General features: G+C 40.3%; 1 protein-coding gene across 7 annotated transcripts in view; it reads left to right on the top strand.

Moving 5' to 3' along the window:
* The window catches only part of FMNL2 (formin like 2), an 87,624-nt gene that overhangs the window by 30,835 nt on the left and 33,659 nt on the right, over nucleotides 1-23,130 (top strand). For 5 of the 7 annotated variants that reach the window (XM_078869425.1, XM_078869420.1, XM_078869432.1 and 2 more), the window contains exons 2-4: nucleotides 10,002-10,085; nucleotides 18,393-18,473; nucleotides 20,949-21,061. In XM_078869425.1, the coding sequence (XP_078725551.1) occupies nucleotides 10,002-10,085; nucleotides 18,393-18,473; nucleotides 20,949-21,061 (278 nt within the window). The remainder of the gene's footprint in view (nucleotides 1-10,001; nucleotides 10,086-18,392; nucleotides 18,474-20,948; nucleotides 21,062-23,130) is intronic. The other 2 variants (XM_078869434.1, XM_078869430.1) reach the window with 1 other exon arrangement.

Genomic DNA, 23,130 nt, shown 5'->3' with positions numbered 1-23,130 from the left:
TTTACCTCTGAAGTCACTTCTCACTTTGCCCTTTTGTCGACTTTAGGGGCTCAGTGGGAAGTTCCTGTTTGTCCTCTACTGCCCCCCAAAGTCTTGAACTCCCTCCCGGTCATCCATGCTGTTGACTCTCTGCCCCTGTAGAAGTCCAAGCTCAGCACATTTCTATTTTCCTCTACTACTGTGTTTAAATAAATATATACATCGATCCACTTTTTCTGTACTGCTTCCTTGAGGTGTGTTCGCATTTAGCCTGTCTATAAATCCACTTATGTGATAATCTCTTTATATAAGTCGTCAATTACCAAATTGTATAATTTTCACAGAACATCAAACAATTACACTTGAGACCTTGTTTTATTCATGGGTAGGAGTTTGAATTCAAACCCACGCTCTCAGAAATTCTGGTTCAGTGCTCTGAACCCTGAGACACCCCATCAATTTCGGCATAAATTGTCCAGATCAAGGCAAAGGTACAAATTCACCATCGTACAGACTTAAAAACAGTATGTGGGCTTGGGTAGGATGGATATTTCTATGTAATGATGGCTGAGAAGACTAGTGATGGAATGGCAGCCAGAGGAGATAATGCAGATGGAGCAACAAGATGAGTTTATGTGCAGGCGTGAGATGGATTGCAGCATTATGGCCACGTGAGTGATGGTGACAGGATGGTGAGGAGAGGGGCTTGGTTTTGTAATCGATAGGCAATGGCTAATGATGATGGTGATGTACTCCATTTATTTTAAGAGCTAATGTTAATCTATTGCATACGCCTGAATACATAGTGCTTAACATCATTACTTTGACCAAATCACCTTAAAAGTGCCCGATTTCAGATTCTGGAAGATAAGCAGAATTGGGCCTGCACGGTACAGTACTCGGAGGGGTGAACAGTATTCATAACAGGTGCTATGTGGTATGAGGTGGGCAGCTAAGGCCAGTGCTGAAAAATCAATTGTTGTACTGTACTTCTGTGCACCCATGTCTATGCTTCCTGCCTTCACCAACCCCCAACTAGCATGGTGAAGTATGGTCATATCATCCTCATGGCCTACACAGCATGGGAGGCCCTCATCCAGCAGTGGAATGACAAAGGCCTGTAAATGTAGAGGTGCACAATGTCATTACAATACAGTAATGTGGTGCTCATTTCAGAAAAATATATTATTTGCTCATGTGATTTTCACGAAACGAAATGCTGCTTAATCCAAGAAAATCAGAGGTTCTGCTGGTTGGCACTCGGGCTGAGGCAAAACATTTGTAGAAGGAACAGGTGTGGCTGTCATAGACTCCGAGATTCAGTTTTCTACTCATGTAAAGAGCCTCGACACCATACTCGACCAGAATGTGTGGTTTGATCACCACGTGCAAAATATAGTCAGAGAGCTTTAAGTCAAGATTTAGAGTCAGGTTCTACAATTTTCATATCAGGGCTCTCCTACACATTTGGCCACTGTTGAGTCGTGACATAGCCAACATGGTGGCGTGTAGCATAGTATTGACAAGGCTCGATTATTGCAACTCACTACTCTACGGGACGTCTGGCAAAAACATTATCAAGCTGCAGAATTTACAAAATTCTCGGGCACGTGTCGTGACGAGTACTGCAATATCCAACTATGTCTGTCCGGTTCTCGCTGAGCTGTATTGGCTTCCGGTTGCTGAAGGAATACATCATCAGGTCGCACTCATTACACACAAAGTGCTTGCCATAAATGAACCACAATACTTTGCTGATCTCGTCAAGGAGCATAAACCATCACGCAAACACCGGGCATCCCCGCAGCGGCTTGTTGCTAACCATGCTCTTCTGCAGCTCTCCGTAACGCTCTTCCTTCCGATATTAGGAAGCCACTGGAGCTATGCACTTTTAAATCTACATTGAAAACTAATTTCTTTAGATCTGCTTTTTGTGTTTAGTTTGTTGTCCTACGTACGGTGTGAGAGAAGTTCAACATATTACATACGTGCACACATCAGATGCCCTTTTACTCCATGTGACATTTAGTCCTTAATTCCTTAATTGTGTAATCTGGGTTATCCTTGGCAACACACAACAGCTCTTCAGATTCTTCAGTTGGTCTCAAATAACTGAACTGTTGAACTGTCTTATGATGAGAATACTGGAAGTGTTTTGTCTTTGATTCTAGTGAAATGTCAACTTCACATTTGTAACTTGACAATTTTGCTGAATATGAATTCTGCTGGGTTTTGATGATTTCGGTCTACTTTAAATATTGTATTTTAACAGTTTTCTTACCTGATTCATGTTTCCTATGATAGCTTTTGACCTGGTTAATAGTAAATATTTGCGTGGCATTAATAATTATCAATGGAAACAAAGCTGCATATTTGCAAATATTGTAAAATAGTACAGACTTTTAAACCTATAGTTTTTTTCTCTACATGGAATGATTATATTAGGCATGTAACAGTTTACCCTCAGTGATTTAATTCGGTGCTTTTGGTAAGATTTTACCGTCTACAGTCGTAGTTTATGGAGCAAAATAGAAGTGTACAAACAAGACAGAAAAAACAAGAAACACGACAATCAAAGATAGATAAAAAACTAAAAACAATCGATCCTTAAGTGAAATTGTGACCCCAAATCGCGACAATTTGTTGAATCGCTGGGAAGGTGAAGCATGCTGTACCCACTTCATATGCTGAAACTGCAATTGCATTTCTTTTTATGTGCAATTTACGTGTCCTTGAGCCCAAATTATACTGAGAATTCTATATATGTTTAAGAAAATGTGCTTTGCACGCATTTCTTTTTATGCTCGCATAATCTCGGATTAGTCCTCAATGATTTTCTTTCAAGAATACCCATTGCTAATGCATGCATTGCTGTCCGCAGGCATGCAAATGCTTCTTGATAAAAAAAAAACATGTACATGTTCATACATTTTAGCATTGATTTAAAACCCTGTTGCTATTTTTTCTATTACTTGTGTGTTGTTCTGGTTGTAGATTTGTTTTTTAAGTTTACCATAGTTCTTTGCTCTTATAAAAGAGCGAGTGGTTGTTAGAAGCTTGTGTATTGTGGCAAAGGTATTCAAAACTATTTTTGGATTTTACAGAACTCTTATCTGTGGCCCTATTATCAATAACTACTATTCGCGGCAACTGTGTGGTCCACGGATACGCCTATTATCCTTAGGCCCTTGTCCTCATAGATTCCTTGATTATCTGTGACTTTTTCCATAAGTCTTTGCTGAAAGGTATCCTCTATTTTCCGCAGTTTTTTTGCGAATAACAGGGGTCGTACGACAAATGCATCCTATTACCCGTAAGGTTTTGCACAATTTTCTACCCCGCAGATTGGAGTAATATTGCAGATAATAGAGCCCTAACATTGGTTCACCATATCACTACGGATAAGAAGAGTTTTCCTGTAGTACTATACGTCAGTTACTGTATGCTGTGAGGCCTGAGCTTATTCTTCCATTCCCAACCGCTTAGGTGCATTGTCCTGAAGGAACCAGATCCAGTGCATCATTAGTAGTGCTGTTAAGGTCGAGCCAAAACTCTTTATCTTGGCGTTGGTGAAATTGCAATCAACCTTAATGTTGATTAGATGGCTTGCCAATTGATTTAAGCAATGAGCTCTTTTTCGTACTTAGCTGGATTCAGCTGGCTACATCTTAAATGAGCACTGTAATGTAGTGCTGTCCTATATAGTACTGTACTGTTATATTAATTACAAAACAGCAAGAACTCTTTTCAAAATGAGCATTGTGATTTGGCAGTCCTTAGCCATTCGTGAAGATTTCACGAAAATACTTTGAGTCAGGGCCCTATTTCTTCCAATTATCTACCTTATCCATGATGTTTCCCATACTTCTACGTGGAATGGCATCAAGTTACCCGCAATATTTTCGTGGACAAGAGGAATCGTGCGGCAAATTACTGCCATGACTCGCAGGTTATCCGCAAGTAATGAGAGATGCACACATGGCATGAGGACACACATGATCAAACACAGAGACACGGAGACACACAAAGGCGCAGATACGCCCAGGATGAATTGTTGCATTGCAAGATCATGAGAGGTGGGGGTGACTTGGTGGAGACCTTCATCCAGCAGTGGATTGATGCTGGCTATTAACACACTGTGTTAGGAACCCGGTGGCCTTGTGGATAATATAATGAAAAATGTGTCTGTAGTACAGTACAACGGATAAGACAAGTTATCATATATAGCTAAATTATTGTGCAGAATATGCACTGTCGATGTTAAACACAAATTCATTAAAATATTGTAGAGTATTGCACATGGTGCTGCAGGAGATAACTTCCTCTATGTATCTTCATTCCATTTCACATATTGTGAAGCAAATTCATGGAAAATCTTGTTGCTTGTTGGGCTTTAAATGGAAATCATTGTTGAATCTGCTGCTTGCACACCTGCAGTGGGTGCACAAGAGGATGAGCCTTGCGTTACCATGGTTATTTGTGCGTAAAAGGTCATGGGAGGAGAAAAAGCAGTCTCAATCAAACATCGATCTCATGTCAACAAGATGCATTATAGTGGCTTTGCGACAATTGACCATTTGTCTTCCTTTCCTGCGTGTGAATGAGACTGCTGAAGGTCTCAAAGCTTGATACTTTAGTTGCTTGCATCAACCTTTCATTAAAAATAATCCATTGGGTTAATTTAATCCAGTAACTACCTGACATTTTCTTTTTATGGCGTAATGCTAATTACATTATATAATTGCATCACTTATGAGTTATAATCCGCGATATATTACCTGCTGGGACACGTGGATCAGAATCATGGTGAATGACAAAGCATATGTAAGGCTGACAAAAGGAATGGAGAGATGCATTTTTGGAATTGCACTGAGACAAAGATAAATACTTCTCACTGATTATAATAATATAGTAAAGTTAGAGACGTCACATTAGCTGTTAATAAAAGTGGCCTTGGGCAGGTTGCATCTCTCGGAGGGGTCGAGACTAACTACTGAATGGCAGCCAAGGTACACAGCTGAGAGGACGTCCACAGACCGATGAATTTAGCGCATGTGCAGGTTCTAGATGAATTGTTAAATCAAAAGACCATGATAAATGGTGTATGGGTTGGGGAGGCCTCATCCAGCAGTGGATAGATCATGTATGAAGCTGAAAATGGTAATAAACCAAAAGGTCAAAATACTGTATGAAGCTGAAAATGGTAATAAACCAAAAGGTCAAAATACTGTAGATAGTATTACATGTTATACACGGTACAGTGAGACGCCAAAAATCTGTAGTCTGCGAGAACTCTGATATTTTGCGGTGGCATTGGCAAAAAATGCAATTTTTGTTTAGTAAATTTTTGTCAAGTAGCTAAAAACGTCTCTCCTCCAATGATATTGCACGGTAATGCTGGACATAGGAGTGCAGACTTGCGAAATTCCGCTCTTTTATTGGAGATGAGATAAGCGTGGTTCATTACTCCTTCCGTCCATGATTTGTTTTCACGAATGCGAGGAGTTTCCTTTATTTATCGTGGTGTATCACGGATGCTCAAATAACATCCCCCACATAATTGCGGATGTGAGGAGTTCTCCTGTATACCGTATATAAAGACATCCATCCTTCCAAATTCAGTTTAAAAAAAAAGTGATTGCAACTCGGCCACAAAATATTGAATGTATACATCTCCATATATATAAAAGGCAAAGTTGTGAATATGTGTGTCTGCTCAAAATGTTTAGCGTACTTCCCGACATGCAACAAACTTGAAATTTGCCATGTGGGTACTTTGCAGACTGTACACCATGCAAAAATTATTAAAATACACTTTTGTGGGTTTTTTTTGGGTGGGGGGGAGCTCAATAATGCATCTATTTTTTGCACGGCAAGTGAGCTGTGACGTCACATCTGTCATGTCACCCGCGCACGTGGAAGCGTAACGCATTGTAGTGTAGCGTACGGTAGCGCGCTGCGCTACAAACCCGGCGACTCGAGTTCGATTCCCGCTCGCGGCCACCACCAGTGACGATTATTTGAACCGGCCCTGGGCCTCCCCTAGGTCGACTCAGCCTCAAACGAGTAAGTGGTGTGGTGTGTCAACATCGCCACTGGGGAGACAAAGGCAGCCGAGCTTGGTGAATCCAAGTCCCGGGCGAAGCCGGGTAGTAAAGCTAGTATCGTATATACTGTATGTCCATTGTAAAGTAGTAAATATGAGGTAGTACACCAGAATTGATTGTGTCGTGTATTCCAGTACTGTAGAGTGCAGTATAGTACTTTACAATGAGGAACATTTAATTTCAAACTACTGTACATTGCATTCAATGGTAATTACTGTAAATTGTTTAATTGAGTCGATAAAATTGAAGTCAGTTGTCTTGGGTAAATGCGTCGGATATTAATGCGATGTTGATTTTAAAATCAGCAGCCTTTGTTGTTGCCTGCCAAGATGCAGAGCAATATAACCTCGCATGTCAAGTCCAAAGTAAACATTTATCAAATCAATGTGCTTTCTTATGACCATTGCATTTCAGATTTCCACCGGTGCCAATGTGTTTGAGAAAAAGTACAGCACAATGTGTGGTATTGTCAGATAAGCTCATTAATGGTGAATTAATTAAAAATTGTTGTACAGCGTGGCACATGGAAGATATTTCATATTAATTCTAGGTTAAATTATGTCTGCAATGTATAAACATTTAGGAGAGCTCTACTGCACTGATTACAATTGAACAGGGACACTGCCGAGGTGTAATGGTGAGTTAGCATGCGGGACTTCCAATCCAGAGGTCGCCGATTTGATGGCCCGGCCCGGCAGTTGAAACAACGCAAGTTTCCTAAATCGCCCCCTGCCTCTGTCCACCCACCCGGCAGTATAAATGGATGCACCACAATCCGTCAAATCGGCAGATCACGTGTCGTGGTGTAAAGCGTGGGTAACTCCGTGTTCCTCCAAGATGTATGGTTAGCTTAAACTTAAACAAAATTATTTTTTATTTGACCAGGTAAGGCCCCCACTTAGCTTTATAGCTTTTTTCAGAAGTGACCCGGCCACAAATGATAGCTCAACGAAGTGGCTTATGTGCAAATTTATAGCAGCCAAATACTCAAATCGTATGTTGATTGTAAATGTGGAGGAAAAAAGCAGAGGACCCCGACAAAAATCCAGAGGGAGAACATGCAAACTTCAATTATACAGGCGTCAGGGTCAGGACCAAACCACGTACGACCTCCTGTATACCAGGCGAGGTAGTTAACATCTCACCACTGTGGCACTCTCTCCAGTGGAGGCTCTTCTACCACCAGTCCCGCAACTAATTTCATGGTTGCTTCTTTACCTTTTTTATTACAGTATAATATATTTATATATATACAATATGTGAGAAGCATAGCTTTTATGTATGATTACCTTGCTTAACAGGATTTTGTCTCACAAAAGCTTTTCACCAGGTTATGAATACAGTTTATTACGGTGCCTTACGTTATATGATTGTAATTTAACTCGCCGTATTTGACCGGGTATATATTTATTATTGAAACGATAAGGATAAGATTTGTAATTGCATTTTCTTACATTTCACTAAAAAAGCAGTTTCAAAGAAAACATTGCCAATAGTTTACAACAAAAAAGCACAGTAAGGCACGATTACATTATTTCTTGGTTATGTTTTCAGTGTGCGATGAGAAGACGTAGCGCTCTGCGTTGTGGAGTGCCGTGCCTATGCTGCAGTGGAAAGAGACCCGAAAACGAACGTCTGTATCACTCCAGCAGTGCAGTAGCACAGGGAACAGATGGTTGAGGGGCCTGGAAGATTCTTGTTAATTTAAAACCCACCCTCCATGTATCCTATTCCCCAAAGTTGCGGGCCTTTAATTGGGAACTGTCTGCCCTGCCATAAAACATTTGGACAGCACTGGAAAAAAATGTAAATTCGGTGTAGCAGTACAAGGATGTTAGATTTTCCTCCATTTACCAACTTACTGGTAAAGGCGTTTGTGTATACTCTTGTGTCCTCCAGACAGGGAAAAATATATCATAATTCATGCACCTGCATTGAGAGATATAGCTCTTATACTTAATGGGATTAACTCGATTACCATGTTTTCTCTTCCGACAAGTATTTTTTTGTCAACGTTACCGTTCCTTCAACGTTGTGCACATGATTCGAACGTCTGCATGCTTTTATTTGCTCGAGTGGTTGATCCCTTTTGTCAGATGACTGGTGGCTTTTGTATTGCCACACTTCCATTAGCTGCATATTGCATACCACAAAGAGGAGCCAGCACCATTTATCATCATTTGTTGTGTAATATTGGGGGGGTGTTTTATGATGCCTAATTTTCCTGTTTACTTACAGAAAAGTGGAACACTGATTGTTCATATAGACACCCTTCTTCATCTTCAGAGCAGTGGGTTATTTGTTAGGTTGCCCTCTGGCTCATGACAGAGGTCATACCGTGCAGTTGTGAACATGTAATTCACTTGTGTTGTTGAACATTTGACCTCACATAATTTGGGTATAAATGTCATTATTTTCAAACTCAGGCACTGTCCTTTGGGATTGATTTGTTTTGGAAATGCATTCGTGTTTTGTCTTTGAGAGTGCACAATAATTAACTTAAATTAACTCATTATGTGTTGCTGTGAAGCATTATGGGTAAAATCATATACAAACAGGGCTCTGTTCTGTCTCCACATATACAAATATATTTGTAGTCCATCAGTCTATAGGCTTTGCAGACCAATATTATTGCCGGTTGATGGGACCCAGAAGGTTTAAATTGGGCTAACGTTTGCTTGTACTACTGTATAAACAAATGCTTAGTGACAATCAATTTTGGTCTGTTAAACCTACAGAACGATGGACTCGAGTATTATTAACTTTTATGTGGATGCACAGATAGGACTTCTGCTTATAAGTGCATTCACTCAAATGAAGTGCATAGGTATATTATTGTAATGCTGGCTTTTATTTAACTACAATGCTGTTTTTCCTACTTTCAATGTCTATACCCACGTCCATCATCCGTGACGATAGCATGCCTCCAGGCACTGGCCACCGCTGAGCTAGAAACCTTTGGTATATTTTAGTTCGTGCAGAAATGACATCTGTATTGAATGTTTGTGTGTGTGAATTCATAAATGAAGCAAATTCAACAACTCAAATGCAGTCTAGCCATTGCAATAATTTATTGATCTGCAGTTTTTTTTTGGTGACCTGCTGGCTTGGGTGAAAATATAAAATCATATTTTCAAGTATGCACTGTAATAGTAAGCTGATGGTCTAAATCCAGTCGCAACAAAAAAATCGCATAAAAATATTAGAATTAAACAAAACATCAGTTTGACTGAAGGGCTCGTGCGAACACGTGCCCTCGAATGTGCAAATAAAATTGAATGGCTTGAAGGGGACCATTCTCTAATGCACGGGGCAATACACTGCTCTGTGAGTGTGCCAAATGGATACTTTGTCTCATGACATGTCCCTGATGACATGGTCGAAATGAAGATGAAAAAAGCCTGAGAAATATGATTTGACTCGCAAGACATGCATAGAATGATTCATTTAGAAAAGATTACCTTCAATTCATAATTGTTGAATTTACATGTTATTGTTTCACGTTAACCATACAGTAACTGTACATTTTGCATGCACTGGAAAAGCTAACGTTATTACATAGAATTGCTACTGCGAATCGTGACGATTCACCCAATAACCAGGCAGTGGAATAATTGAATGGCTCGTGTTACAGCAATTAATGTGTAACATTAATGTGATATGTAACACTGAACTTCTTTTTTTATTTGTTCTTGCATTTTACTGGAAAAGATTGATCCTTGTGGAATCTGTGTTGATTTTAATGGTTTGTCTTTTTGGCTTTTTCAGTTTTGTTTTACTGTACTCGCTTCGACGCAATGGAGTTTCAAGTGGTAATATGTTCTAGGTGATGACGACGACGATGATTACGTATTGCTGTACAAACTGTGTGTAGCTTATTGTGGTTAAATGTGGTGTATTCTTCTCTGCTTTCAGAATTCCATGAATCTACCACCCGACAAAGCCAGATTGCTACGACAATATGATGCTGAAAAGAAATGGGAACTAATTTGTGACCAGGTAAGTCACTAAACACTGTCACCCCCTTACATGATCCCTCAATGTCATTAAAGTCTTGCTGAAATGTTTACAGAATAGATGTGTGCAGACAAAGTGATCTATACATATTGTATGAGGATCTATATTCGTTAAGCACTTTGTGCTTACATCTGTCTTAGTAAAGACCTTTGTGATTACATTAACGCATATTGTCAATTACAGGACAGCATAGTACGTTACGCTAAAAATGGTAATCGAAACTGCTTTATCATTCGGTGCAGTCCTTTTATTGCAGTATAATTCCACTTAAATACTGTTCCGTCTTTATACGGGGGCGTTGAATGGAAAAGAAAATCGGTGTGGTAACTATTATCTGTGTATACAGCAATTCATTGAAAGCACGTGTTCACTCACGCTGCAATAATTACATAAATGTGGTACCCATGCTTTTAGAAAGCCTAATACCATATGGACAAAATTTATTTAACGTAAAATACAATAACCAAATTATGGCCATTTGGTTCTCACAGTGCAGTACTGTTGTTCTTGAAAAGGGCTGTGTTTTTCATCATTATATGAATGCATTACTTGTGTTGTATATGGTAAGTTATTGTTTTGTATTTTTTCATCAGAGAAGTTAGGTAAGGAGAGTATTGTATCCATGCTTAGTGACATAAATGTGAACACGTGGATCGGAGAAGAAACTGAAATTACAGACGTCACGTTGGCTGTTAGGAAAAGTAGATGGACTTGGGAAGGGACACATGCTAGAAAGGAATACATCAGATAAGGGAAGAAGGGAAGATAGCAGGACAAATAAGAGGGGGGGGGAGAGACCGTTCACCCAGCGGTGGATAGAAATTGGCTAATGATGGTACTTTTATGATTCTGTTTACTGCATTTATTATTTTCTTAGATAGATCCATGAAAACATCAGTCAGGATTATCACCACATGGTCTTCTTGTTGGTGAGACCTCTATCATACAAATTAGCGTTGTGATACCTAACCAGGGAATATTGCGCTTGGCCAAAAACGGATGGTGTCTGGTTTTTTGTATATTTGTTCATTGAGATCAATTTGATTAATTAAAATCTCAAGTGGAGATTTTAAGAGACCCAAAAAAGAATAATGCTCCAATTAACGTGCGTGCTGAGAAGAATAAATAGCCTTTAATATCGTTTAATTCAATTGCATAATTCCGTAACAAGATAAAATGAGCTCAGTGGTTGAAGAAGGCCGTTTACATTTTTAAAACGTGCTATTAGCCGGTGACCTTCAAAAGACACTCTCATCCGTCACTCCTACATATTTATTTTCTTAAAACCTTACTGAAGGATTGGGAAAATATTTCTTTATATATTTTTTTTAAAGCCAGTGCTCCATGTAAAAGCAGCCAAAGGACAAACAGGCCTTTGGGAAAGTGTCTGCTCACTGGGAGCCGAAGAACTGTTTGTATTAAACCCGATCCAGCAGGAAACGTGGTTGGGCCTGGGGACTTAATGATGGTGTGGCCTCAAGGTAGTTGTCATAGTGACTGGGTCTGCAGATGGCAAGAGAGTTGTGGGGGGTGGTGCCCCATTATGTACGTGACTGGTGTGGTCCTTGATAGGAGCAAGGGTGCAGTTCAGGGTGTGTGGGTTCAGAGGGTGGTGGGAAGGCAGCTCTAATGCTGATGCATTATTTAGATTACAGTACACTTCCTATTAGCACGGTTGGCTACGTACGGTGCGAAAGAAGTTCAACGTGAATACGTTTGTGTATGGGCCTTCCGAATTGTCTTGTAATATTTCTGTGAAGATGTTTGTAAAAGCAGGTTTTAAAAGTAGCATTTGTAGGATTTGATATGAGTCGCAGAACCTTGTTGTTGGTGCTCACAAGCCCAATGTCTGCAGATTATGCAGTATAGTCGTCTGTTTTGATTGTGAATTTAGAAGACATTACACTCTATGGTAACGATGCGTTGATTCATTGATTAGAAGAATGTCTTACACAATATAATGTACATGCATTGAGTTGTATGTACAGTATTAGGAATACATTGTTTACGATGTATGTGGATTATATACAAAATTTATGGTAATGGGGTTTTAAAAACTACAAACGAAATGAAAATGTCAAATCAAATGTGGTAAAAATGGGCCATAGAATGATCAATTCATGAATGCAATCATTGTCCTGAATTGCGATAATTATCTCGACAATACTTGGGGTGGATCATTACACGTGGTCGAATATTGTAATGCAAAACTGTGTGCATCCTGAATATGACCAGTGTTTTTTTTATATCACTGAAATGTATTCACAGCAATATCAACATAATTTAATTGATTCTTAATAGACATTTAAAGCTTTCGTGACTGCAGGGATTCATCTTCTTGGTTCTTTCGGTAAAGTCACGTAGAAGGGAAGTAATAAAATAATAAAAATAAAACATAATAAAATAATTCTCACGACGTTTCGGCTACAACGCAAGCAGCCATCTTCAGGTGAAGAATGAGACACTACCAAGCTAGGAGCTTATATATACGCTGGGTTGGAGGTGCAAGAAGAGCGCCTTAACAAAAAAGAATGTGCATATGAAGAGGAATTTAGCATATTCATGGGAAATGCGTAGGAGGTGGGCGGGGGGGTTTCAAAGTCATATTATGCCCATGCATTATGCAGGATCAGCAGCACCAAGGGAGGGTGCAGGGAGTAGCATTAACAAAGGAAAGGAATGTTAATAGTATGTAGCTGCAGTTACTAAACAACCACGTAGAAAACTAAAGTATAAACTACATTAAAAAAAACTAAAGTATGAACTGCATAGCACCATCAGTATACTTACTATACTCTACAATAAGCTGAGTTACTCACAGCAAGTAATACATTACAATTCTACGTCGTAAAAATTATATAATATGCTTCCATCTAAACTTTATTCTCTTACATCACACGAGCATACACCGTACTATATACTGCTATAGATAAACCCAACATTAAATTATATACTGTATTGCTATAAACCACCTTATACATTTTAATATAACACTATGTATTATTCTACCCACCTTAATGTGTATCACACTGCTATATGTTTACTATACAATTACGATACTATATATTACTTTGTACATTGTATTAAGCATATAAATGTTATACTATTTGTTATTATACACTGTACCATTGACCGTCGTGTCAATGGGTGAGTCGTGGGGGGAAAACTTGCAGCGGAGCAAAGAATCCATTCCCTGCGGAGAATACAATGCCAGTGAGTGGAAACGTGGTCTGAAAGTCACCGTAAACGTGAACACAATCAGTTAAGATCCGAAATGGTTTATTACGTCCTTCCAATGATTGCTAAGCCAGAATCCATCTTCTCGGTTAAAATTGTCTCTGTGTTTGTATATGTGGATCGCTTCATGAACGAATCTCTCATGATAGCCAGATGGCTTGCAGAGAACCTCTGTCTTGGAGAAGTCAATGTCATGTGAGCCCACTGAGTTGTAACAGTGATCTGCCACGGCTGAGGTGTTTGTCCTACCGTGTTTCAGGTCTGCTTTATGTTCACGGATGCGGTCCGAGACATGTCGTTTGGTTTCCCCAATGTAACTGCTACCACAGAGGCAACTTAGTTTGTAAACGCCAGGGTACTGTATGTCTGGAACCACATCTTTTACAGACGGTACCAGATCACGGATTTTATGTACTGTGTTGAATCGGACCTGGATCTTGTGTTTAATCAGGATTTTGGAGATCTTTTTTGTGACCCCAGCAATGTAGGGTAAGGTGATGGTCTTGAAAGGCTCCTCAACAGGATCCTTCTTGATGGTTGGAGTGATGGCTTTGCGGATTGTGTTGTCGGAGTAACCATTAGCCTTAAGAGCTTGGCGTACGTGTTTGAGTTCACTGGAAATGTGTTCCTGGTCGGAGATGCATTGGGCTCTATGATATAGAGTCTTGATGAGGGAATTCTTCTGGGATGGATGGTGGTGGGAATCCGGTTTTAGGTAAGCATTTGTATGGGTGGCTTTCCTGTAGACAGAGTGGCTCATTGAACCATCAGGTCTCCTTTTGATTAGGACATCCAAAAAGGGTAGCTTGCCATCTTTTTCGACTTCCATGGTGAATCTGATGGCTGGGTGTATGGAATTGATGTGGTCGAGAAATTGGTCTAGAGCAGGCCGGCCATGTGGCCAGATGACAAAAGTGTCATCTACGTACCTCTTCCATAAGGTCGGGCGTAGAGTGGCGTCCGTCTCAAATTTCTCCATAAAGATGTTGGCTACAACCGGAGATAGGGGGGAGCCCATTGGGGTGCCCTCAGTTTGCTTGTAGAAAGTTCCATTCCAGGTGAAGTATGTATTGGTTAAGCAGTGTCTCACCAGGGGAGGGTACCCCAGCATTCAGTCCTTGATGAACCAAGTCTTCAATGATTGCGATGGTGTCAGGTACAGGAACCTTAGTGAATAAGGAAACCACATCAAAACTGACAAGCAGGTCGTCTGGGGACAGGGCAATCCCCTTGATTGTCGATACCAGGTCAGTAGAGTTTAGTACCGCAGAGGTGGTTTTTCCAGTGAAAGGCCGTAGGATTTCAGACAAAAAACGAGCCAATTTATAGGTGGGGGAGTTGATAGTAGAGACAATGGGACGAAGAGGTGTATCTTCTTCATGTATCTTTGGCAAGCCGTATAATCTTGGTGGCCTGGCTGCAGAAGGTTTTAACGAGAACTGTTTGGTCTGATCAATTAATGCGGTTGAATCAGAAATGATTTTGTTGGTTTTAGTGACGAGGCTGTTGGTGGGGTCTCTTTTTATTTTTGTATAGCTGCCATCGTTGAGTAGTTGTTGAATTTTGTTGTTGTATTCTATTTTGTCCATGATGACAGTGGCATTGTCGGCTGAGAGGATGACAATGTCATCCCTCTTTTTTAATTGAGCTAATTCAAAACGCTCATCTTTGCTGATGTTGCTAGCTGGCATCTTAGCGTTTTTGAGGGTTGCAGACCGCATCCGTGAATATAAAGCAGACCTGAAACACGGTAGGACAAACACCTCAGCCGTGGCAGATCACTGTTACAACTCAGTGGGCTCACATGACATTGACTTCTCCAAGACAGAGGTTCTCTGCAAGCCATCTGGCTATCATGAGAGATTCGTTCATGAAGCGATCCACATATACAAACACAGAGACAATTTTAACCGAGAAGATGGATTCTGGCTTAGCAATCATTGGAAGGACGTAATAAACCATTTCGGATCTTAACTGATTGTGTTCACGTTTACGGTGACTTTCAGACCGCGTTTCCACTCACTGGCATTGTATTCTCCGCAGGGAATGGATTCTTTGCTCCGCTGCAAGTTTTCCCCCCACGACTCACCCATTGACACGACGGTCAATGGTACAGTGTATAATAACAAATAGTATAACATTTATATGCTTAATACAATGTACAAAGTAATATATAGTATCGTAACTGTATAGTAAACATATAGCAGTGTGATACACATTAAGGTGGGTATAATAATACATAGTGTTATATTAAAATGTATAAGGTGGTTTATAGCAATACAGTATATAATTTAATGTTGGGTTTATCTATGGCAGTATATAGTACGGTGTATGCTCGTGTGATGTAAGAGAATAAAGTTTAGATGGAAGCATATTATATAATTTTTACGACGTAGAATTGTAATGTATTACTTGCTGTGAGTAACCCAGCTTATTGTAGAGTATAGTAAGTATACTGATGGTGCTATGCAGTTCATACTTTAGTTTTTTTTATGTAGTTTATACTTTAGTTTTCTACGTGGTTGTTTAGTAACTGCAGCTACATACTATTAACATTCCTTTCCTTTGTTAATGCTACTCCCTGCACCCTCCCTTGGTGCTGCTGATCCTGCATAATGCATGGGCATAATATGACTTTGAAACCCCCCCGCCCACCTCCTACGCATTTCCCATGAATATGCTAAATTCCTCTTCATATGCACATTCTTTTTTGTTAAGGCGCTCTTCTTGCACCTCCAACCCAGCGTATATATAAGCTCCTAGCTTGGTAGTGTCTCATTCTTCACCTGAAGACGGCTGCTTGCGTTGTAGCCGAAACGTCGTGAGAATTATTTTATTGTTTTATTTTTATTATTTTATTACTTCCCTTCTACGTGACTTTACCGAAAGAACCAAGAAGATATTAATAGACAATTATAACATCTCTCGCACTTCAAAAGAATGTATTTATACTAGAGGAATCCGATGAGCTATGAAGCTCTTTATTACAGATGTCCAGTAGCTATGTGTTACAAAGTGTTACACTTCAGTCAAATAGCAATGTTATCCTGCTACAGGGTAGTATATTCATGAGCAGTTATAATGAATAATGCATATAATAAAGCTCCTTATAAGGAATGTATGTTGAACTTCTTTCACACCGTACATAGCCAACTGTGTGAATCGGAGTTGCAGGGGAAGGACAACTAAAAGCAATTCGAATCATTTGCACCGTTAGATTATAATATAATTAGAACACAGTACCTTCATTTGTAATGGTTCATATCTGGTTTGTTCCTGGAATATTATGACAGCTATTTAAGCAACTGTGTCAGGTGACAATGATTATCACTTCCTTGGATATTGTCCTGAAACGTCGTACCCCTTGGCTCAATTTGGTTGTGAGGATTGTTCTTCAAATAAATGGTGAGCTGAAGCAATAGTAATAATAAGAATAATTGGCACGTTGTTAAACATGGCAACGATTCAACTGATATTTTTTGCCTCCCTGGAATGTTTTGGTTGGGTTGTACCAATGGTGACAGCCATCCTTTAAACTACAATATTTGTCTCGCAGAACCATCGTGTTAAAATGCATAAAAACCTTACACCTAATGTATAGATACATCATTGGTCTTTTTCAAGGACGATAAATATTGCATCATCCCTAATTACTGCAGCAATCAGAGAGTATATGATTCAAGAGCCTTGTGCAGCCCACTTTGGGGTGCTCTCGTTTCCAACGTGCTGAGGTGCTTGCCGTGAAACAATACAGTGGAACTTTTCTTCACCATGGTGATGTAGTGGACGAGCATTGCGGATCCTATAATCTGCGATCGTATTTGGATTTTGTACCCCATTTATCCATGAAAAAAATGTGCATATTGCAGATAATGTGAAGGATATGGGCGCAGACAATAGGAGGTCTTGCGGACCCGTCCTATAGATCCTGCAGATAATAGAAATTGTAGGTAATAGAGTTGCTAATAAAATGAATTCTACTGCACTGCATTAACTCTAGCCTCTCGGCTGGAGGAACAAGGTTTTTATCCATACTCGGCCAATGCAGCTCTGCAAACCCGTTAATGTAATTGTCATGCTTGTGATGGCTATTTTACCTTGGATGCCTTGATCAAGGATATATACGATTATATCTGGGACAATTAGTTGATTAAGTCGATTAGTCAACTAACCATTATTTATCGACTACTTATTCTGTGGTTGATTACTCTGGCCAATAAAAAAATAGCCGTACCCCCACATTCTACCTCCTGAAGACAGGAATCCCCTATCGTACACGCCCAGGTGACACGGCTGATGATGCTGATGAAGTCACCAATCTTCGCCCATCATTTTCCATCCCGCGGCACACATGGGAATAGAGGTGACACTTTTGTTCCCCAACCTTTGTCGTGTTATCCGATTAGTCGAGTAATCAAACCGATAAACGGAAAGCCTAGCTCTATGCAAGATCATCTTTTCTTTAGCAGATCCGGTGCAATTGCATTTAATTGCCTTTCACAACTCCCCTAATGCTTGCCCCCACTGGACCCCTTGCCCTTCTGTGACCCGCCTGCTGTAAACGCGCGGCAGTACTCTGCTGTATTGCATTTGAAGAACTGTCGCCTCAGACAATGTGTACGTGACATCCTGCGACTGGCAGCGGGGAAGAGATAGGTGGGGGCGCGAACACGAGCCATGGCTCAAACGTGATGAAATTGCCATCTTGCAGAGAGAGAGAGAGGGCAGTGCTCTAAAATGTGGGTCACATTTTGCGGCCAGAAAAGCTATTAAATCCACACGCCTTGATAAGTTGCACGTGATGACCATTTGGTCGTTGGATTGTGTAACACAAACGAGAGCTTGCTGGGAAAATGCTATGCAGTGGTACAGCACTGTTGTTTATGCAAATAGATCAGTGCAAACGATTATACACGAGACATTAAATCTCTTTATATATTGCTGCCCTATATTCGAGACATTCGCAAATACTAAATGGGAGGGGGTGCTCTGACGGCCACGTGGTATCTGCTATGAATACTGAATGCCTGTTGTATGTTCTGTTGTTTGTAGGAGCGTTTCCAAGTAAAGAACCCTCCACACACGTACATACAGAAGCTGAAGAGCTACCTGGACCCAGGCGTGACTAGAAAGGTATCAAAACATTACACACAGGCTACTGTGCACATCAGATTAATTATAACATTTATATTTTGTGGTTAGTAAAGTATTCCTAACATTTCAGACCAATCAATTAATCTTTGATTTGACATTTTTCAGCATTGGTTTTCATGGTACATCACATTTCATGACCCCCAGTGCCGTGCATTGTGCACAGATGGGGTAGCATTGCGCATAATTGCATTATTACAATTCACTTAGACTGGCAAATAATTATGTAGGCACTGTCTCAATTTAATTATAGTATGTTATGGTGGTGTCTGGCCTCCATTGCTGTATAAGGCACATATAATCGTCTACAAACTCAAATAATATTGCATTTTCACCATTGTTGAGTGGCTAACATATATGCAGAAAAGTATTTATTGAATGTGGAGGGAGCAGGAAGGGAAAAAAAGGTTTTTTGGAAGGAAATATTTTGATGTGCATGGTTCCAACTGATTGGTAGCCTTGGTGCGGACCCATGGGAGCCGTGGTGGATTGGGCCACGTTTGCCTAGTGTCAGGGCCCGGGCAGGCCTCCAGAGAGGTTTGTTGGGTTAAGATCAGATTCCTTCCTTTGGTTAAAGGAGGCTCTCCACAACCAAGGCCTTTGTTTCTACCCCTGCCAGTGGGTTTGGGAAACCCTGTGAGATGTTGCCACAGCAACCTCTGCTGGAAGGGGCAGCTGGGGAAATTTGTTGTTTTTGCTGGGGATTGTAAGGGAATCGTGCGCCGTTGCTAACTGCTTTCAGCTGCCCCTATCTCGGACTGCAGCCAGTTCTATTTCAGCAACCTAATTGTTTCCATCCCAGGCAAATGGTTATTCTGTTCTGTCTCGTTGAGCGTCTTTTGTCGTCAAATAAAGAACTCAAAAGAGATGTAACCAATATGTGCCAGCCGGTCCTGTGATCTGCATTTAGGCTTTAATTTCATAAATGCATGATTCCTGGATGATTTTGTAATACAGTACGTAATAGCTTCTTTGAATACTTTTAAAAAGTAAGGTCGTTAAACGAATAATATCATCGTCACCCCGAGTGAGATAAATGTTTGTTATTTACAGCACTTGTTTGCACGTGCTGAAGAAGAGGTTTGCAGCTCATCGGATTCCTCCAGTATAAATAGATATTCTGATTCAGACGTAAATGTTGACGTTTTATGATTATAACATTGTACCAGTTTTCACACCTGTAAGAATGGCTCACTCAAAAATAAATAACAATTAGAACAGAAAGGAATCCAACTTCAAATTATTAGTTATTTTTATATTATTGTTTCCCTCAAGCTTCTAACAACTGGCATCAATGACTTTTGATAACTCCACGATTTTTTTACATCCGTTCCAAAAATTGTGCAACCTCATTGGGATTCTGGAAGCCATTTATCATTTCGGCATTACAACAATTACCGTATGGTTTCTAAGAAAACATGACTGCAGTGATGAACTGAGATAGTTGGTACATTTTGGGTGGCACATGACTCTTCATACCATGCTGTACCATGACAGCTGGAAGGAAGCACAAAGCTTCAATGCAGCTCACACTTGGCAGCAAGCTCCTTAGACAATGGACGCAGTCTTGTCAAAACAGAGGCCTTGCCCTGGCTTATTGTTGTGATCTGTGCAAAAGCCAGATACAGTCAATCTCCACGGCTGCTCACCGATTCAAGTTGAACTGGCTGGAAATGCGAGCACATCAACCCCTGGAAGAAATCACTTTACGCGAATCAGTTTTGGTCATCAGGATGCTGTTTCATATTGGCATGGTATGAGAGAATAAATAAGTTGTTATGTAAAACACCATACACTTTGAAAATGCGTTATTGAGTTTCTCAAATAAGCAATGTGGCATTGGTGAGTGCGCTTCGTTTTGTATGAACCCAGTCAGCTGAGTTAAATTCTTGGCCATGTGCTAACATTAGTGGAGGGTGATCTCTGAACAGGCCCTTTCACCTATGGGTGAACTTCATGCACAAACAGATTGTCATAGGATTTATGGGGCTATGTGGTGGGCAGTGTTGAACTGTATTTTTATGTTCTTACATTTATGCCACCTGCATTCACCATCCCACACTGACCACTGTGGTGAAGTATGGCCAAATAACGATTAATAACCTGCACGGCGTAGGGAGGCCCTTATTCAGCAGTGGATTTACACAAGGCCCATACAGGTACATTGTATATAGTATGAGAGAATACAAAATACAGTACAACGTCACATACCCGACACACTGGGTACTGAGGTATAGGAGGATATTTTAAAAGGTTGGATGAGTGAACATCTTCAGAAAATGACAGTTCTGCCATGTACAAATAAGGTTCTAGAACAACAACAAAATTCCAAACTTCTTTAAACATGGGAACATGCTTAACTCTACTTCAGAAGTAAACGAATGCACGCAATTAAGGAATGCATATTGTATGTGAACATGTCAAGGTGTTTTAGACCTTGGTGTCAACATAGAGAAGTGTACCTTGCTGGGATGCATGTTCTTGCCCCTGCAGAAGTTGAGGAGGCGCGTGCAGGAGTCCACACAAGTGCTGCGAGAGCTGGAGATTTCTCTGCGCACCAATCACATCGGGTAAGTCCCGGCCACCCTCCACTGCAGGAGATGATCCAACCCGGCTTGAAAGTGGCACAGTCGTGCTCTTGGATAGCCCTCGAACGCACGGGCAAGTGGGGCCTCTTGCCAAAATTGGGTAAATGAAGCAGTGCACAGGGTGATGAGATGTTTCGACAACACACTGAAATGTACAACTTTGTGTTCAAAAAGGCGTTATGTAAAACCACCAGCTCCCACAGAACGGCATTGTGGTAATTTTATCTTACGTCACCATCAATAGATTAATCTAATTGTGACCAACTTTCAGGCAATAGTAAGACAAAGATATAACTGTAAACCAGTTTTGCCATTATTAGGATTCATCACACCAGTACAGTCATAAAAGCTTTCCGCTGCCACGCCTGCCACTGGGAAGCTCAAATGTGCGGAGAACCTCACTTCTACGCAATGGGACCCATTAGCTTGCAAATGGCAACATTCATTCATCCTGTAAATTCTTCTCTTGTGATGTGGCTAATTTGTTTGGAATCATCATCAACCATTATCTATCCACTGCTGGATGAAGGGCTCCCCACGCTGTTGCCACCATGGTCCAGTGCCGCTGCCATCCCACTGCACTCCAGCACATGAACTGATCTAATAATAGAGGTTTTTATTTTTGGGTTAGATCGCATCAATATAAATGTGTCGTTAAACCTGCCACCACCCGACACAGCCAATTAGTAAGGTTTGTCACGTAAACAAAATGTGCCTTTTAGCTACTCGTTCAGCACATCGGTGTGTTGGAGAATAAACCCACAACAGTTACAATTCGAGCATCAGGTTTCACCGGTAATTAAAACCAGTCTCATCAGGCGACAGCCAGAATTGTGGCGGGTTTAACGACACATTTATATTTACGCAATCTAACAAACAAAAAAACCCCTCTATTATGGACAATATTGGTCGCGAAAGCCTACATGTTAAATGAAACTAATCTCATTGCTCTATTTTCATGGTGGCATTCTTTTGGATGCATTCTCTACTTCTTTTGAATATTCATCGGTGAAATATGAGGACAATTGCACTATATATAAGCCAATGTAATTAACAACTTCGCATATTTTTTGGTGTAGGCGACCTTCAAATACATGTATTGGATGGTAATGTGGTTATTATTACAGCATCTGTATAGTCCAGAACAAATGGAGAAAAAATTTGTCTTTAACAACTTGAGGCCAATGTACGTCAGTGAAAGTTTTAACTTTAAACATTATGCTTAGGTCACCTTACAAAATTAATTTTAAAAAGTTACCACAATTTTCTTATGGCATAATTGGAATTGTCCTTTCATTTTAATGTTTTGTGTGGTGGTAGATTTTTTTTATCGTGTTATGCTGCAGTTGTATGGCAGAGAATGTAGAGTTTATTGCATTGTCAATGCATTTTATACTGTTAAGTTGATCAATGATGGTATGCCATATCGTATTTAAGGCATCGATATCACATAGATCGTATCGTGTGGCAGCCACACATTTCTTGCACGTTCTGAAGTGTTCACGTGCAAGCAGCTCGTTTACACGAATAGCTGGTGGCTTTTTACAGATCTATGCATCTGTTCGTTGGCCACTCTTGGTTACATTTTGCCCACTGAACTACAGTTGTCCATTGCTTCATGGGCAAAGAGAGGTGCACCGAGATTGCAATTTGGGCCAGCTGGACATGGGTTAGGATGTCAGGGACTATGGGAAGCAGAAAGTTTCTGCATAGTACATACCATTCCTGGCAAGTACACTCACATTCTCAGGCGAGCGTGTGTATGTGTGTGATCAATGTTGTCAGTCTTACTCGAAACATTTAAACATATTTGAGTTGTTTGCACACAACCTAAGTACGTTGTAGTTTTTTTATGTTTACTCATCTTGTGTCGGTTACATTTTGGAATGTTTGTGCAAAGTATTTATCAACCAACATTTACACAAGTATTTATCGTTATTGTGTAGTTTGTATGCTTGAGTATGCTTTCCATCACTGTACATAAACAAGTACAATTCATATTAAAGTACTCTGTTTTTGTTTCTACAACATTGTTTTGTCTTTGCGAACCT

This window comes from Lampetra fluviatilis, chromosome 2 (assembly GCF_964198595.1).
Source record: "Lampetra fluviatilis chromosome 2, kcLamFluv1.1, whole genome shotgun sequence".
In the NCBI taxonomy this organism is placed as follows: domain Eukaryota; kingdom Metazoa; phylum Chordata; class Hyperoartia; order Petromyzontiformes; family Petromyzontidae; genus Lampetra; species Lampetra fluviatilis.
Note: the sequence above shows the minus strand (reverse complement) of the source record. Positions and strands in the feature narration are given on the sequence as shown.